Source organism: Stegastes partitus, unplaced genomic scaffold (assembly GCF_000690725.1).
Source record: "Stegastes partitus isolate 25-593 unplaced genomic scaffold, Stegastes_partitus-1.0.2 Scaffold80, whole genome shotgun sequence".
Lineage (NCBI taxonomy): Eukaryota > Metazoa > Chordata > Actinopteri > Pomacentridae > Stegastes > Stegastes partitus.
This window is the reverse complement of record NW_007577811.1, coordinates 640048-657487: the sequence shown is the minus strand read 5'-3', so window position 1 is coordinate 657487 and position 17440 is coordinate 640048. Positions and strand designations below refer to the sequence as shown.

Below are 17440 nucleotides of genomic sequence, written 5' to 3'. Positions count from 1 at the left end.
GTCAACAACATGAAAGCATGGATCCATCCTGCCTTGTATCAACGGTTCAGGCTGATGGTGGTGGTGTAATGGTGTGGGGGATGTTTTCTTGGCACACTTTGGGCCCCAGGGCTGCAGGGTGGCGCAGTTGGTAGCACTGTTACCTCGCAGCAAGAAGGTTTCCGGTTCGCATCCCGGTGGGGGCACCGGAATCTTTCTGCGTGCAGTTTGCATGTTCTCCCCGTGCAGCGTGGGTTCTCTCCGGGTTCTCCGGCTTCCTTCCACACAGTCCAAAAACACGTTGAGGTTAATTGGTGATTCTAAATTGTCTGTGCTTGGTTGTCTGTCTCTCAGTGTGGCCCTGTGATAGACTGGCGACCTGTCCAGGGTGTCCCCTGCCTTCGCCCTAAATCGGCTGGGATAGGCCCCCGCGACCCTAGTGAGGATTAAGCGGTGTATAGATAATGGATGGATGGACTTTGGGCCCCTTAGTGCCAATTGAGCATTGTGTCAACGCCACAGCCTACCTGAGTATTGTTGCTGAACATGTCCACCCCTTTCTGACCACAGTGTACCCATCTTCTGATCCAATGGCCTCCACAGCCACCAGATCTCAATCCAATAGACCACCTTTGGGATGTGGTGGAACGGGAGATTCACATCATGGATGTGCAGCCGACAAATCTGCAGCAACTGCATGTTGCTATCATGTCAATATGGAGCAAAATCTCTGAGGAATGTTTCCAGTACCTTGTTGAATCTATGCCACGAAGGATTAAGGCAGTTCTGAAGGCAAAAGGGGGTCCAATGCGGTACTAGCAAGGTGTACCTAATAAAGTGGCCGGTGAGTGTCCACTGAACAAAAATATAAATGAACTGTTATTTTTGCTCCCATTTTTCATGAGCTGAGACTTTTTCTATGTACACAAAAGGCCTTTTTCTCAAATATTCACAAATTTGGCTAAATGTGTGATTTGCCGAGACAATCCATCCACCTCACAGGTGTGGCATATCAAGCTGCTGATTAGACAGCATGATTATTGCACAGGTGTACCTTAGGCTGGCCACAATAAAGGCCACTCCAAAAATGTGCAGTTTTATCACACAGCACAATACCACAGATGTCGCAAGTTTTGAGGACGCACGCAGTTAGCATGCTGACTGCAGGAATGTCCACCAGAGCTGCTGCCTGTGAATTGAATGTTCATTTCTCTACCATAAGGAAGCTCATGTGCATGCTCGTCGTCCTCATTGGCGTCTCAACCTGACTGCAGTTTGTTGTCGTAACTAACTTGAGTGGGCAAATGCTCACATTCGATGGCGTCTGGCACTTTGGAGAGGTTTTCTCTACATGGATGAATCCCAGTGTTCACTGTACAGGGCAGACAGTGTGTATGGCATTGTGTGGGTGAGCGGTTTGCTGATGTCAACGTTGTGAATCAAGTGGCCCATGGTGGTGGTGGGGTTATGGTATGGGCAGGTGTATGCTATGGTCAACGAACACAGGTGCATTTTATTGACGGCATTTTGAATGCCGTGACGAGATCCTGAGGCCTGTTGTTGTGCCATTCATCCACGACCATCGCCTCATGTTGCAGCATGATAATGCACAGCCCCATGTTGAAAGGATCTGTACACAATTCCTGGAAGCTGAAAACATCCCAGTTCTTGCACGGCCAGTATACTTCCCGGACATGTCACCCATGGAGCATGTTAGGGATGCTCTGGATCGGCGTATATGACAGTGTGTTCCAGTTCCTACCAATATCCAGCAACACCATTGAAGAGGAGAGGAGCAACATTCCACAGGCTACAATCAACAACTTGATCAACTGCACTGCGTGAGGCAAATGGTGGTCAGGAGGAAATAAACTCCTGGGAGATGACATGTCTGCAAATAGTTGAAATAAACTGTCCTGCTGCTGTTTGTTTTTGAAGGAATATATACTTAGACTATTAATAATTCAGTAATAGAATATGTCTAATTGGGAAAGGTTAATGTAAGAGTAAGCAATACAAGAAGTTATTTCATGGCTGGAACACTGGGCTGTTTAGCATATGATGTCTGGATGAAATCAAACCACAAAATGCCCCATTGTAGCTTATTAGAAAATAAAAGCATTGTAAATATATGATACCACTCCCCCCAGTCTGTCAACAAAACTAAAAGACTTGAAAGTTCTCAGTTCTGTCAAGACAGTGCAGGTTGTTTTTTTTTTTTTTGTCACATTACAAAACTAAAAATTAATCTTGTAGATCTTTTAGCGAAGAAACAATTTGTTGTTCAGAATGGAAGCAAAGTTGCAGAGCACAGGTTTGTCCTTTAACTGCCAATTAAACATAGGTGCATGTAGGCATTTCATTCAGATAACTGTGTACAGAAGTCATTTGATTTGCAAAGTAACACTGGATTTAAAATCTACTCCTGGCAGCTGATCAACAGTGTGTGTGATCCAACATTAACCGAAGGGAAAAAAACAAAACAAAAAAAGACTTACACAAAATATTAAACCATGCTGCAACCACTGTACTTTTTATACATTTACAAAACCTTCTGCATCAGTATTTAAACATCATGTTAAATCCACACTGCAGTAGTAACAGTAGGTGTAGCACCTGTCTGACTTTATGGTGGAGACCTTAACTTCCTCTTGGATCATATCTGGGCTCACACAAATAAATGTATTTAAATCTGTCTTTCAATGATCATAAATGTTATTTTTTATTATGTATCACTTTATATGTATGTATTATAACTCACTGTTAAAATGTAGATGCAAATGTAAATGTATATTGAACATATAACTGCATCTTTTAAATAGTAATCCACTTCAGAGTCTGCAGTGTACCACCGCATTGACTGGATTAGTATGATCTGCTTTTTCGTGATACCTTTAAAAGTTATCTGAACATAACTCTTGACTTGTGATATCACAATACTTTCTATAGGAATATAGCTTAATTTGTGGAAAAGATACATGTTAATTACTGAGCTTTAGAGGTGTAGCTAGGCAGATTTCATTACCTTATTTTACACTAAGCTAACCAGCTGCAAGTGGTGGTTGGTATTAATCTGTTTAAGTAACTCTCAGTAAGAAAGCACACAAACACAAACTACTCCTTTAAATAAAAGGGATTTGTCTTTAAAGTTGTTACAAAACAAAAACTGTAAATATAAAATGGTGAGACGGAATACATGACAGGTAGGTAGTAAGAAGAATACCAACATTACATTTCTAGACACCTTTTCAACTTACTTATATTCTAAATGTTATTAATTCACTTTTTAAAAACAAAAATGAGGAAATAAAATTAACTGGAAAACAAAATTAACTTTTTAGAGTTATAAATGACAATGTTATCTGTTATGTGCTTCATCTTGATTCCACCGTCAAGGCAGGGGTACATGATCAATGTCGTTTATTTGTTAGTCAGCAAAATTATGTAAATACGTACTGCCAAGTCAAATTTCATGAAACTTGGTGGAGAGGTGGCTCATAAGCAAAGAAAGAACCCAGTACATTGTGATCACTTTCATTAAAACTGCAAATAGCACATTGGCCTTGGTGGAGGATGCGCTCTCTGAGTGCCCTTACAGTTCATTTATGAAGTGCTGGTAACTATAATACAAAAGTTTGTTACAATAACACACTCCAGACTCCACGGACCATCCAGAATTATCCATATAGTGCTCTTTGTGGCTCAACAAAAAGAGGCTGTCTGCATTTAGGGAATGTTTTCGGTGAGTGTTTCATTACTTCTGCGAAATGTGGTCACACACCCTCACACAGACACACACACACTCACACACACACAGTTAAATAAAGTCGAAATAAAAAAAGAATAGCCCGCCACTATATTGTAAACGGCATCTGCAATAATTACACATCGTTTAAAAGCACAAAATCCCCGAATTCAAACAGTGTAAACAATTTTCAGATACCAATACCACAGAAGTAATCTGTCCTTACTTTGTGATAAGAGTGTGCACATAGGAAAACAGGTTTCTGATCTTTTGTGTTTACAGAGGCACATACTTGTTGACTCACTATGTGTTCCACATAGCTTTCACTGAGTCCTACACACAAAATGCTTCCAAGCTTTTAGTCTTTCGCAGTATAAGCAGGGGGTGAATGTTGAGGGGTTAATGTTTTGCTGACTTTTGCCTGACAGTCCAAAGTGCAACAGCACAGATATGATGAGCCAAACTCTGTAAAGAGTTCAGCTCCAGTTAAGCACCTACAGTGACTTGTGTCCTCGTTTCCCGACATCTGTGAGCTAAGGAAGACTAAAGATGAGGAGGTTTAACTGCTTCAACATGCTATTGCTGCATTATGGAAACCATCCCTATAGTAAAAAAAAAAAAAAAGAAAAAAAGTTCTTTTTAGGGTATTTTGTTTTCCACTTTTGAAAAGAAAAATCAAAAATATTCAAATCTGAGTGTGAGCTGATGTGACTAACGTATGAAAAAAATACAACAGCCTTAATTTCGTATTGCTGAATGTGATGAGAGGAAACACCACATTTTGCTGGACGTGGATGAGAGAGATTCAAAGACGTGGTTTGAGGTGCGCTGTGACTTAGCTGTCCTTATGTAATGTCTGATGAAGATGAAGATAAAGTGGTTTCTTTGTGAGAAGCTGCAGTTTCTTCCTCTTAAAGTCTGTGGGCTTCTTGTACCTGGAATTCAAGAAGGAACAGCATTTACTTCACTGACATGAGAAGTATCTCATGGAATGTTACTGCTAAAAATGTTCATTAGTCGACTCACAGTTCAATTACAATCGGTCCAGGTTTGATCTCGTCCATTTCCATGAAGGCAAAACATTTTGTGCTGGTAAACCTCTTTTTCGGTTTGTAGTGCTTGAATTCAAAAAAGATAGCTGCTCCTGGAAGAATTTAAAACATCATATGAATATCATGAGAATTATGAGAACATGAGAGGGCTGAGGTGAGGTATGCCTGAGTGGCATTCACTAAGGTAATGAATTCATTTTATTATCTGGCCCCAGGTTCTTTATGGTATGTTAAATTATTAAATGTGATTAAACAACCTAATTTAGCATCATGTAAGTAGAAAGAAATAAAAAATAAACTTCAAAAAAAATTGATTTTGTCACAAGTGTTGGCAAATTAATTTTTAGAACTATTAGAAGTATCATTATTTACACTATTCACAGTGCTCACATACAAATATACATTTATATGCACAACTGCTCTGATGAGATGGCACACCATGTGTTATGTCACTGAATTACTGGTTTCCCTGCAAAGGAAAAGCTGTTTTCATTGTGGAATCTGGGTAATTCATTGCTGACTTTAAGATGAATTAATGGAAACATTTTTCAGTAAAGTGGGAGCAGAAACAAAGTTGTTTGCAATGTCATGTTAATACGCTACAAATTATGATGTTGTCTGGCAAAGGTAGCTTTACCTTTTGGCAATTTCTCCACATGTCTCTGGATCTCTACATCCACACTGAAGTGAATGTAAGTGTCTTCCTTTCTGGTGGCCACAGGGGTGTCCTGCACTGGGTTCAAATCAACACCATTTAAATCTGCAGGCAGGGAAACAGACGACAACAAACTGTTTCAGATTTGAGACTTTCAAACGAAGCACTTGACCAACAGTTTCAAAGCACTTGAGAAGCTCTCCTCTACAGAACAGAGTGAGTGGGACTATAGCAGGGGAAAAGGGTGTGGCCGTAATCTGAAACTAGTGGCTATGAAGCTCTTCCCCGCCTCACCAAACCCCATTCACATTCATTCAAGTATCACATACTGCAGGCCTGGTGTATTTGCACTGTGGGATTTTTACCTTTAACACTAATGGTCATGTATGGATCAATGCACTGCCCGGCATCCTTCAACCCAATTTTTTCTATCTTTATTGTAAGTAGTGTCATCCCAGGCTCTGAAGGTAACCGTGGCAACAAGGTACCTGTAAGAGGACAAAGGTTGCAGACATGAGCACCAAAGTGTAACCAACAACCAACAGATAGTGTTTCAGCAGGATGCTTTTACAATTTAATATCATGTTTTACATATTTAGTTACAATTTAAAAATGATAGGTTAAACATTTATTTGAAGAACTTAAGTGTCACTCCACTTCCTGGTTAGCTTCTGTTCTACAGCCTTAAGTTGTTCCTGAAAGTTTTCACAGAGGGCTTCTTTCAATAGTCTTCTGAAGACTATATCTGCTGACCATATACTAACCAACTGCGCTGTTATGCTGAGCATGTTAGCAAACAGTTGCCAGTTTTAGATTTACCATATATACACTGCAGCTTTACCATGTAAAGTTATATTTCTGGCTACTTGATGGACTTAAGTCCAATATTCACTCTTCTCTTAGCTCTGTTTTAGCAGCTCCAGAGGGAAATTTCGGACTCTATAGTTGCTAAATGCTCCACTACATTCACCAGCTTGTTGCTAACTTGCCGAGCTATACACAGCTGCCTGCTGCATCTGCAAATGATGCCTACTTAAACCAATTCAAATGAACCAGAGAATTAAAGTTGTAAAGCAAAACTATAAGCTGAAACATTGTAAAACATTATTCGATATTTAAAATATGGTTTTGTATAGCTGCACGTTTTTGCTGGAGTTTTTCAAATCTCACTCTGGCCTGGCCTCTTATCCATAGAGTCCAAGGTTGTTTAACTTTGTCTCAAAGTTGTAGAGCTATTATTGACTAAATTTGGTCAATATAAAAAAAGTAGACTGTTTGGCCAAAGCCAGGGACACTTGGCTAACTTGGTAAGCCTAAGGGACTTAGGTTCTCTGTTAATAAAAGACTAAATCATTAATTGTCCCTACAGTTAAAAATAAGCATCTAAATCTAAAGTTAAGTCAGAATGACACACTTTTTAATCCTAATTTGTTGATACAACATCAAGCTGTGTTGCAAGGCTATTAAAACAAGTCTGTCATGCAGCAGAGGATGAATTCTGATGCTGTTGGTCAGCAGTCATACCTTGCAAAGCTGCAAATGAAGCAGGCAGGCGGGAATGAGCGATGAAGCCATGCACAGCACCGACAAAAAGGGCAAAAAAACACAGTCAATCGGCCCTCCAAAACAGGACAATGTGACAAAATGGTACATGAAATTACACAGCCTCAACAGCAGAAGTGTGAAGTACCCGGAGCTCGTGGTGGAAAAGCTTCTGCTGAACCTGCTCCTGCTGCAGCATCCTCTTCCTCTTCTTCCAGCTCAAGGTTCTCCTCTTCACCTGGAGCAAGGATTTTTCTAACAGAGAAGAACAGAAAAGATTTCTTTATAGATCTCTGTAAGGACATCGAGCCAAGAAAGCAGTAGCGTGAAGAATCTTTTAACCCCATGACCACCTCCGTCATCACAGATAGTCACCAGGACAACCAAAAGGGATAAAATGATCTGATTTTAAAAATGTGTTGAGCTGTGCAAAAGCACTATGATAATTTGTTATACTTATAAGGAACAATAGCACGAAAAGGAAACTAAAAGAGCATGGACACTAGATTCAGTATGTCATTTTAAGTTTTATCTTAAGCTTTTAATTGTATACAAGCAACAGACTGTATCTTATAATTAAAGACAATATATAGTACGCGTCAGAATATGCTATGGGGTATCTTCAAGAGCGCATAAATAAAAGTAATTAACAAAAATAATTCAGTGATAGTGGAAACAAATGTAGGCTAAAAACGGAGCTCATGCTGTCCACAGTCTTCTCCATGTATACCATGGCAGTCTTGGGTTTGCAATGACTCCCCTGACTCTAAACTTTCAGTAATGGAATCAATGAAACACACTTGTTTTTGTCACAAAAAAAAAAATCATGCATTTTGGTTATTTTAATTGTTTTTGGTTATTTAATCTTAGGTCTTATATATTTATGACAGAATCTGCTGGATCAAAAATATACATACAGCCACTTGAATTATCAGTCGTAGTGCTGTAGACATTTTTGCTAATCAAACTTTCTTAGTGGCATGGCCTCTTGACTTTTTGTGGGTGATTACAATTGACTACAGCTGGTGACTCCTCTAAGCCAATTTAAATGGGGTTCATTTGATACAGTAAATTTGTTGACTTTCTCACACAGAATTGTTTCTTCATCACAGTCCACAGGTTCTCAAAGGGGTTTAAATCAGGACTTTCAAAAGGCCAGTCTGAAACCTTAATTCTAGCCTGATTTTGCCATTTCTTTACCATTTTTTATGTGTGTTTTGGATCATTGTCTTGCTGAGACAACAAACTATGTTCAAGACCAAATCTTCTGGCTGATGATTTTTGGTTTTCCTCAGGAATGTAAAGGTAATCGTCCTTCTTCATTGTTTCATTTAGTCTGCGTCAAGAACCGATTCCATTGGGAGCAAAACAGCCCTAAAGCATAATATTACCACCGCCATGCTTGAAGTTTGGTGTTCCTCTCAGCCAATGGCAGGTTTGACCATGGACTCTGACACCTGTGTTCCAGCATCGTCAAAGTCATTGCAAACCTGCTTTTTGGCAATTCTTAATTGACTCATGGCCATCCTGACCAATTGTCTCTCAGAAGAAGGTGATGTTTTATTCCTGACTGCAGCAGTGAAACAACTGCACCTTACACTTTATACTTAAAAACAATTGCTTGCACAGTTGATTTTGAAATCTGCAGCTGCTTTGAAATGGCTTCAAGTGACTTTAATGACTAGTTCAAGGCAATGATTGCCATGATACATATGTTTTTCTTTTTACAAGTGTATGTAAATATAATTCCATCACTGTATCCACAGCAACACTCTACTTCTCATTTCTTTTAAAGGTTTACATCTAGCTGCACAAGTGACAGCTTTTAACACATTTTCCGAAATACATTGCTGAAAAAAAACAACAACAACAACAAAATCCCACTGAAACAGATACTGGAGCTCGTATTCATTATATTAAATCAGGTAGCACCATCAATTCTGTCTTCTAAGCTACAGGAGTGATTGATAATCACTAACCTTGTCTCATAACTATGATAGACCTTAAGCTGAAGCTTCATGTTAACATTATTTTGTGAAACACAGACACACAGTGATCCCATCAGTTGACATAAATGTTAAAACAGTGCTGTAAAATACGAGTTCAAAACAGAAATAAGAAATTCAGTGATGGATTTTTACCTTAAGGGCACCGGCTGGACATCAAAGGGAAATTCTTTGTTGTAGGAAAGTATATTTGTAATTACTGTTAAAAGAAAGAAATTGATTATAGTATGTTACATAAAAATGTCCAGTCATTCATGAGAGCTATTAATCACACACTTACTGGTTTCCAGTTTTTTCAGGTCTTCTAATTTGAACTCCTCCTTTGACTGAGTGCACTGAGGAAGCACAAAGGACAGGCTTAATACTCAACATTATTTTTAGGAAAAGTGATTTTGAATAATTCAAGTCAATGAAATTGGCAATCAATGCATCAAAACGTATTGAAAGTTCAAATTAAGCTACAATCTGATAGAAATGTCACTTTTTAATTACCAGTATCTCTGTCCTGTTTACTGGCATTTGAAAGCTTAGTTGCTATGACATGTCTACCACAGCTCTCTGTCTAAACACAAATGAACATTTTGGGTTTTTAAGCTGCTTCTCAACATCTTTGAATTCCATATGGCTAAAATATGGGTGATTCTAGCCAGTAAAAATAATAACAAGGCAGGCAATTTGAATAGACCAGCACCAGAATTAGCATTTGAATCAGAATTTAGACTATGATAGAAAAAATGAATTTTAAAAATGTAACTGAATTAAGAGAGATAATTGTAAAAGATGTACCTGAATAGGTAAATGAAAAATCATTTGAAATTCTGAAGCACACAAACGGTGAGTCGCAATGAACATCACAAAGGCTAAAGGAGCCATAAAATGTGATGAATAAAGCATGCTGTACTGGAAAAGTGACATGTTTTAAAACCCGTCAAAACACCATCAATTATAATAACTGGCTTTCTTTCATAATTGTATCCTTTAGCATTTGCTCAACATTTTTAGTGTGACTTTATATTTAGTGACATTGCTTTCACTTGGAGTTTGTGTGCACTCCTCTGTGTATTCATCTGTGCTGTTGCTGCTCTCTGTCACTCAGGTCGTGGATAAGCTTTGGAATTATGTTTAGGGAAGGATGCATCTGGTTTGTCTATAATCAGTTTTGTTTTAAGATAATAAAACTGACCCACTGACCTCAGTATTTCTAAAAATCCTGAATATGACCCCAGATATGTGATACTAGTTGCATTCATTCAGACTAAAAAAAACAATAACACAAACCTGCAAACTGGCACTTCTCATCTCCAGACATGTTGCAATCTTGCCTAAGGTTTTCTTGAAAATAAAGAGACACTTGTCAGATTAGGCAGCACACCAGTGTTTTCAGTACAGAAGCTGCACAGAGATGTAACGATTACCTTTTGCTCCTCTGTGAAGTCTGACGAATTTGCTGACTGGACCTCTTTTTGCAGTTGTCTCGCAAGACTAAATGAAGCCACATGAGCACAGTGAGATGCATTAGTGTTCAACTCCTGAAGGTAGATGCAAGGTAGTTGCAGCATGTATCTTTGCGCCCCCTTGCGGTGACGAAAATGTGTCTTCAGAATGTAGACTTTGCAGATATTAGTGCAGTTTTAAATAAAACAAAGACAGCAAACAGAGCAAGTCCCACATTGTAGAGAAATGCAAAGAGGATGATCTCGTCTGAAAAAATCAGAAAGCATTCCTTACAAAACTGATAAAAACCACCCATAACAATGAGAGGGTGTGGCTGACTATTTCTCAATACTCTGAAGGATCCTGGCTCTTTTCTGCACCGCCTGACACATCATGAAGCGGCTCTGAGGGCTTCTCCATGGCAGCCTCCGCTCGGCTGCTGTGGAGGAAGCACCTCGCTGCTCTGCAACAACTGCCACATCACGTCATGGGGGGGGGTAGGCTTTATTTACTGCTCGGAGGGCTGACTGACAGCTAAGAGGCTAACTTCTTGGGAAGCACCATGCACCCACTGTCCCCTACATGCTCTCATTTCTCTGCACATTTAAGGACAAGCAGATTAAAAACGGAAGGAAAAGAAGCTCGCCGCCCTGCATTCATGATAACTGAGCGGTGTGGAGAGACAGGATACACATGTTGAATGCAACTTACATTTGGTACTCATCTATAGCCTCCACTAATTGTCCCCACGAGTCAAAGTCTGTGCCTTTCCTAAAACTGGCGTGCCATTTCTGAACAGTCTTGTTGACATCAGACATTTTGGCGGGGCGGTGACTCGCGGCGCTCTCAAGGCTGCATAGCCGAGGAGGAGGTTCATCTACGGGACTTCAGCGACAGCAGCGTCGTCAGCCAGGTTATCTGCTGTCCAGAGGCGCACGGGTATACCGGTGACACCCCGACCAAGCCCTTTCTGCCTGCTTTCCACCCCAGTGTCGTATCCGCAAAAGAAAGGAAGTCCCGCCTGGAGCTCGAGGTGCGCGCGTTTCGGGACACGGGTTCGCCCGGGTGACTGCAGTGTGCGGGTGAGGCAGCGGACAGCAGGTCTGCGGAAACAGCAGGGAGCGGGTTTTAGTTGCAGTCCACATTAGCTGCAGTTTGCATGCTTTGCAGCAGCACCACGATATTGACATACTGCAATGTCCCGCATAGAATAGCATAGAAATGAAATGTTACGTTATGGCCAGCAAGCAGAAACCTTCAGGGAACATTTCGGGAACATTTTCAGAAGGTTACTGTTTGCGGGAATAATGCTTTAAGTTTTCATAGGGAAATCTTTTTTACATCATTACTTTAATTTGACTGTTAAGATAGTTTTTTTAAAAAAAGTTCAACTTCTACAATCTAATGCGTAGTTACAGATTAAACTAACAGCTTATAAAGCAGAAAAAAATCTAGTCATATGATACTAGCAGTGGTTATGAGTACTTTTACTTTTTAAACCTCTGTTTCATGTGTTAAACATTCAGATTAAAACATGTTGTTTATTTTTGAAAATATAATCCCTGCTTTATTTATTTATCTGCTGAATACATTTAACTCACACAGTGGCAAAATGTATTTAATTAAGCATCATGCATTACTTTAAAACGTGCTATAATTGAACAATTGACACTTTATAAATGCACCTTGCTGTTCATTACATTTCTCCTGCTATTGTGTGCATACTTGTGTATGTGACATTTTCTAAACAGTGCCCACAACGACTCACGCTGCTACTGTAAGACATCGCTAACGGAAATTCAATGTATTTTCTTCTACATCGATAATACAGGCATCATAATCTTAATCCTTTTTTTAATGAGATGTATTCGTAATTAATTCATTTAATATATATATATATTGTATCGATAATATATGTTGTTAAGCATTAATAACCTTGATTTAATCGCTGTATTGAGGTAATTGAACAAAAAAGCGGATTAAACAACCACAGTGGGCTAACTTTATGACCAGACTGTTCGTTAAAATGAATGAAGTCCTTCTCAGAGCTTGTCCTGATTATCCCCTTTTCAGTTGATTTTAAGGGCAGCTGGCTGACACGTCGAACGCCTTTATTTTGAAAACAAACCAGCCGTATGTCGGTGCTTCCGTTCGGTGGCAGCAGTATGGCTGCCTGAGAGACTCACAACCTGAAAGTAGACAGCAAGCGCCGTATCATGGGTCCAGTTCACGGCTGACACCGAGATAAGATGGATAATGTCAGGACGGACAGTTGTGCGTCTGAGGAAGATACATGTTGTGACTCAGAGGTGTTCTGTTTGATGCGAGTCGGGAGAAATTCAGACTGGCTGCGATTGTTCGAAAACACAGAGGTACATTTCTTTTTCTTTTTGCTAATGTTAGCTAACTAGCTAAATGTAAATTAACTCTCAAGCTTGCTCAAGTTCACGGTATATTTAAATACCACAGATAAAATATCCCTTTAGTTTAGCACGTCGCAGTAGAAGAGTATAGATACATTTTAATGAGCTAAATAGCTGCAGAGTGGAAGTTAACAGGCATGTTTGTGCTTGACTGTTCAGGTCTCCGTCGGTCGAGGTGTGGATGTAACTTACCAGCTGCTGTCTCTAAGTTGTCCCCTCATGATCTCTAGACTGCACTGCACTTTCAAGCAAAGAGAAGATGGACAGTGGACAGTGACAGACAAGAAGGTGACCAGGCCTCTGATGAGTTGAATGATGACTATTTCATGAGTTCTTTCCTAATTATATTGTATTGGCTTTGCTGTATAAACATACTTAGTTCTAAAAGATCAAAGCAATATAGACTATAAAATTATAGGACATGTTTGGTATGTGTTTGTACTGTGCTCTCAAAGAAATGCCCTCCTTTTTGTATTTTATTTGAGTTATGTAGGGGTGTGTTACCATCTTACTGTTTACTATCAAACTATACCAGGCACTGGATATATGCCAGATGTATCATGCTTGTAAAGACCCCCATATTTGATGAGTGCAATCTGCACTATCAGCACCACACTGACAAGAAGTTACGTCTGTGTAGTATTTTTTATAAGTTACACAGAATCCTGGCAAGAAAAGCACACCCCCTTTTATCTGCAATATTTGAAATGTAGCATTATGTTGCATTTTTCTTCCATTCTTTTTTTTAAGTATCATAAATTCATTAATTCTAATTTTTCTGTGTTTTTGGTACTGGTACATTTTTAGTATATGAATATTACCAACAGGAGCCAATAAACACATGACTGCTTTCTTTCTCAGAGTCTCAATGGTGTGTGGGTGAATGGAAATCGTATAATTGCTGATAACGCCCATCAGCTCAAGCTTGGAGATTCTATTCAGCTTGGAGTTCCTGTAAATGGAAACAAAATGGAGTATGACTACATCCTCGTCCAGCGGCCGCTTAAAGACATTAAACTCTACCTGGCAAAGGTGCAGAGAGATGGTGCTAAAGGAGTCCACATACCCAAGAAGCCCAAGAGGAAGCTGACTTTGGAAGAAGTTGAGCCATCCACCTCAAACCCCAAACTGTACCGCTGCTCTTCTGCAGACAAGTCCTTTGCAAAGCCCTGCCCTCTGTCTCCCGTGAAACACCAACAGGGGCTCAGTCACACACAACCAGAGGAAACTAGACCCGGCAGAGAAGTCCAAGCGGTAGAGTGGCCCTCTGAGGGCACCAGCATCCTGCAGATGTAAGCCCCCATTTCTCTGAAAAATAAACTCTTTGCAATCAAACCTTGAAATACAGCTGTTTCACTATTAATGTTTTTAGTTGTTACATTTACTTCTTGACTATTTACAATTGACCAGTTAACAGTATAGTCGTCCAACATGGCTGCTTTAAACTTTTAAATGCTTGTTTTGTCAATAAACACATTCTAATCAATCCCATAAATGTCCAAAAATGAAAATGTTTGCATTGGAACCTGCACATTTTGTCAGTTTTAAAAACTGACTTGAAGAATAATTAGAATTTATAAATTAAAATTATTTTGACAAACTTTCTGTCAGAGGTTTGTTTTTTTTTCCGGCTCCTTTGCATTGTCACTGACTGCTTGCTCATAGGGAATCCAAAGGAATCTTTGGATTGTTAGTTTCTCTGTTTAAAATTTATAAGATCTGACCTTACTATGTTAAGTGTTATGAGTTGGCATATGCTATGAATTGGCGCTATATAAATAAAATTGAATTGAATAGAATTCTCTCCATCTGGACCAAAAATCTTTCCACTGACTGACAGTAAAAATAAATTTTGACCCATTTTCCGTGTTGTGACTCAGTATCTTAATCCTAATAAAGGTGAAAGAAGCTTGTGACTCATCACATTCCTATACATGTATTTTTATTTGTGCTGTCAGTATGGACAACAACAGTAATACAGAGATAAAGGCACTCGATAATAAAACATGTTGTTTTGTTGGCATACAAGCTTATGTTACTGTGGCCCCACTAAAATGAAAACACGGGGGAGACAGAAACTGTCATTAAGTCATGCTGTCATCTTCTGTTTTGTTACAAACATTGAGTTAAAGATACTTACTGTTGGTAAGAGTGTAAACATTGTTTTTTATTTACTGTCTGCAGGTACAGCCAAAACATTCTGCTGTTGAGGGAGCAGGTGGATGACACTCAGAGGCAGGTAGCCTCTCTAGAGGGAGAACCCCGACAGGCTGACCCGTTGAGAGAGGAGCAGGTCAGGGAGCTGCAGGGTCAGCTAGAGGTGATCAGAGCCAAAATGCACAGGATGGAGACGTTAGAGAAGTCCTTCAGTGAAACTAAGAGACAGCTAGAGGTGAGAGGGTATTTCCTGTTCCATCTTTTAAACGTACGGCATCCTTGTTTAACAACAGCTTAACAAATAGTGCCTTTCTTTTGTTAAGTCCATGTTATGTAAGATTGCTGTAAGCTCTGAATTCTACTTGTTTTATTTGGGCATGTAGGTTACTATTTTAAATCGCATCATTTACAAAATGTTAATTTTATGAAAGGATCAGTTCATAATTATTTAGCCATGCAAATAGTATTTTTACACAGATATTATGGGGCCAACTTTTCTGCATGGCTGGGTAACATTTGCAATGTGAGATCAAATGTTTTAGAGGATTTTAGTGAACCAGTCCTCTTATGGTGTGCAGAGATCAATGCGGGCTTTAAAAGCAGACCGTGGACGCACATGGATTCTGTATATACTACATAGGTCCTAATATTTAGGTCTACGCTAGTCTGCACCGATGGTCACATTGCTCTTCAAATCCAACAGAAACACACACAGGGTAGTTGTTACGGCCCAAAAAAAAGGCACCAACATATTTTAAAAGGAGACACAGGGAACCTGGGTAGTTCAAATTTCATGTATTTTACGATTTGAAAGAAAAGTGAAAATCTGCCCAAACTCCCCGTGCCCCTAAAAAAAACAAACAAACAACCAAAGTCAAATAAAAGGTGGACCCGGCAGGTCGGCCAAACAAAACAAAAATGATGTGGCACCGGGCCAACCCTGTACAGGGCCGTCGAAGCCGGTGCCAACACCGAACTAAAAAGAAATCCCACAATCCTAAGGTCCACAAACGAAAAACTGGCCGGCCGATCCCGCCGGGTCAAACAATCCAAAAATCAAAACGAAGAGATGCCAGGTCGGCATCAGCCAGGCTGCCAACGTGGCAGTTGGGGTGCGAGAGCGCGCACGGTCCAAGGCGCGCCGCGTCTAGGAGGAGCCGGGAGGTGAGAGGCAGGAGCAAGAGGCGAGAGAGCGAGAGAACAAAAATCCAGCCTATTTATAGGCGGAGCCGTGGCTCTATCAATTACTGAAAAAAATGAACTAAACATGCTCCAATAACACAAAAGGAGGGGAAAATATGAAAAACTAAATAAAGGGTAAAAAAATGTGCCCCCAGCACATAACAGTAGTTTTTACAGGATGTAACAGGGACTCACACTTTCGGCTTTTGCACTTTGTCAGTGAATATTCCTGAGATGTGTCGAGTACAGTGGGCAGACGTAGTACAGAATTTTTGGAGAACTTAGAACTTCCACTGTGTTTGAGCTCCATCGGTGGAGAGCATGTACAAATCAAAGCATCTCCAAAGTGCAGCAGCCACTACTTCAACTACACTTCTTTTAACAATGAATTATAAAAGTGTGGATGACGGAGAATCTCCTCATAAAGTCTGTCCTCGAAACAAGCATATGTTTTGAGCACAATTTGTTTTCCTTGGTCATGTGCAATGGGCGTGCTTGCAGTGCATCAACAGTCTGCACATTCACAAATTTTGGGGACACCCACACACTTCAGTGGATGATGAAATTTAGGTCACGCATACCGTTACAAACAAGCAGACATGGAAAGTATGAATTGGCCTTTAAAGTTCTGAACTGTCAAGTACTTTGTCTTTTAATCGATTTTGGTGTCAAGGGTTCATGTTGCCTTTGCTGTGTCATAAATGCCCAGAAGTTGTAGCTCTTTCTGGATGTCAGACTTTAACAGTCTGTGTTACATTTACAAAAAAGACTGCATGCATGAACAGTCACAGTACCCTTCTTCCCAATACCACACAAACTTAAGCTCTGTGTGCTGTTTGTGGAATGAGCCAGCAGTTTGTTCAGAAGTGTAAAAATGTTGCAGGACAGTATGGTATGAAATAGATGCAAAAATAATCTGTAAGAAAACAATTTTTATAGTAAACAACTGTGAGACTAAATAAAATCTCCTTAATCATAATGTGACTTTTTATGTATTTAGGAACAGAAAACACAGCAACAAGAGGAGTTATTGAAAAAACAGCTGGAAGAGGACTTGCAAGAGGTAAGAAAGTTGTTACATATGATGTGGAAACAAAAATAGACTGCGTTTCTGTAACAATAAAGCTTTAGTATTATAGAAACATGGGTAGACTGCAAATATTTGTATATAATTTAAATAAACTTTGAATTGGTAACAATGAGTGATGGGGCTGCAAGGTGTCTCGGTGGTTAGCACCGTTGCCTTGCAGCAAGGTTGCCGGTTC

General features: G+C 39.7%; 2 protein-coding genes across 4 annotated transcripts in view; one reads left to right on the top strand and one right to left on the bottom strand.

The window, feature by feature from the left end:
* Positions 1–3097: 3097 nt before the first annotated feature.
* On the bottom strand, positions 3098–11713 carry aida (axin interactor, dorsalization associated). Of its 3 annotated transcripts, XM_008276762.1 has the most exons (11): positions 11125–11689; positions 10395–10461; positions 10258–10311; positions 9260–9314; positions 9115–9178; positions 7122–7228; positions 6956–6964; positions 5797–5919; positions 5414–5536; positions 4751–4868; positions 3098–4659 (listed from the first exon to the last, which is right to left on the bottom strand). In XM_008276762.1, the coding sequence occupies exons 1-11, from the start codon at positions 11229–11231 to the stop codon at positions 4560–4562; spliced, it is 927 nt and encodes a 308-aa protein (XP_008274984.1). In that variant the 5' UTR covers positions 11232–11689; the 3' UTR covers positions 3098–4559. The 3 variants fall into 3 exon arrangements, with proteins under 3 accessions (XP_008274984.1, XP_008274985.1, XP_008274987.1); XM_008276763.1 differs by lacking the exon at positions 6956–6964 and having other exon boundaries at positions 11125–11686; XM_008276765.1 differs by lacking the exons at positions 5797–5919; positions 6956–6964 and having other exon boundaries at positions 11125–11713.
* Positions 11714–12513: 800 nt separating this feature from the next.
* Positions 12514–17440, top strand: part of rnf8 (ring finger protein 8, E3 ubiquitin protein ligase) — a 9837-nt gene continuing 4910 nt past the window's right edge. The window contains 5 exon segments of the mRNA XM_008276778.1: positions 12514–12785; positions 12996–13124; positions 13698–14128; positions 15021–15228; positions 17176–17238. Of these exon segments, the coding sequence (XP_008275000.1) occupies positions 12663–12785; positions 12996–13124; positions 13698–14128; positions 15021–15228; positions 17176–17238 (954 nt within the window). The 5' untranslated portion in view covers positions 12514–12662.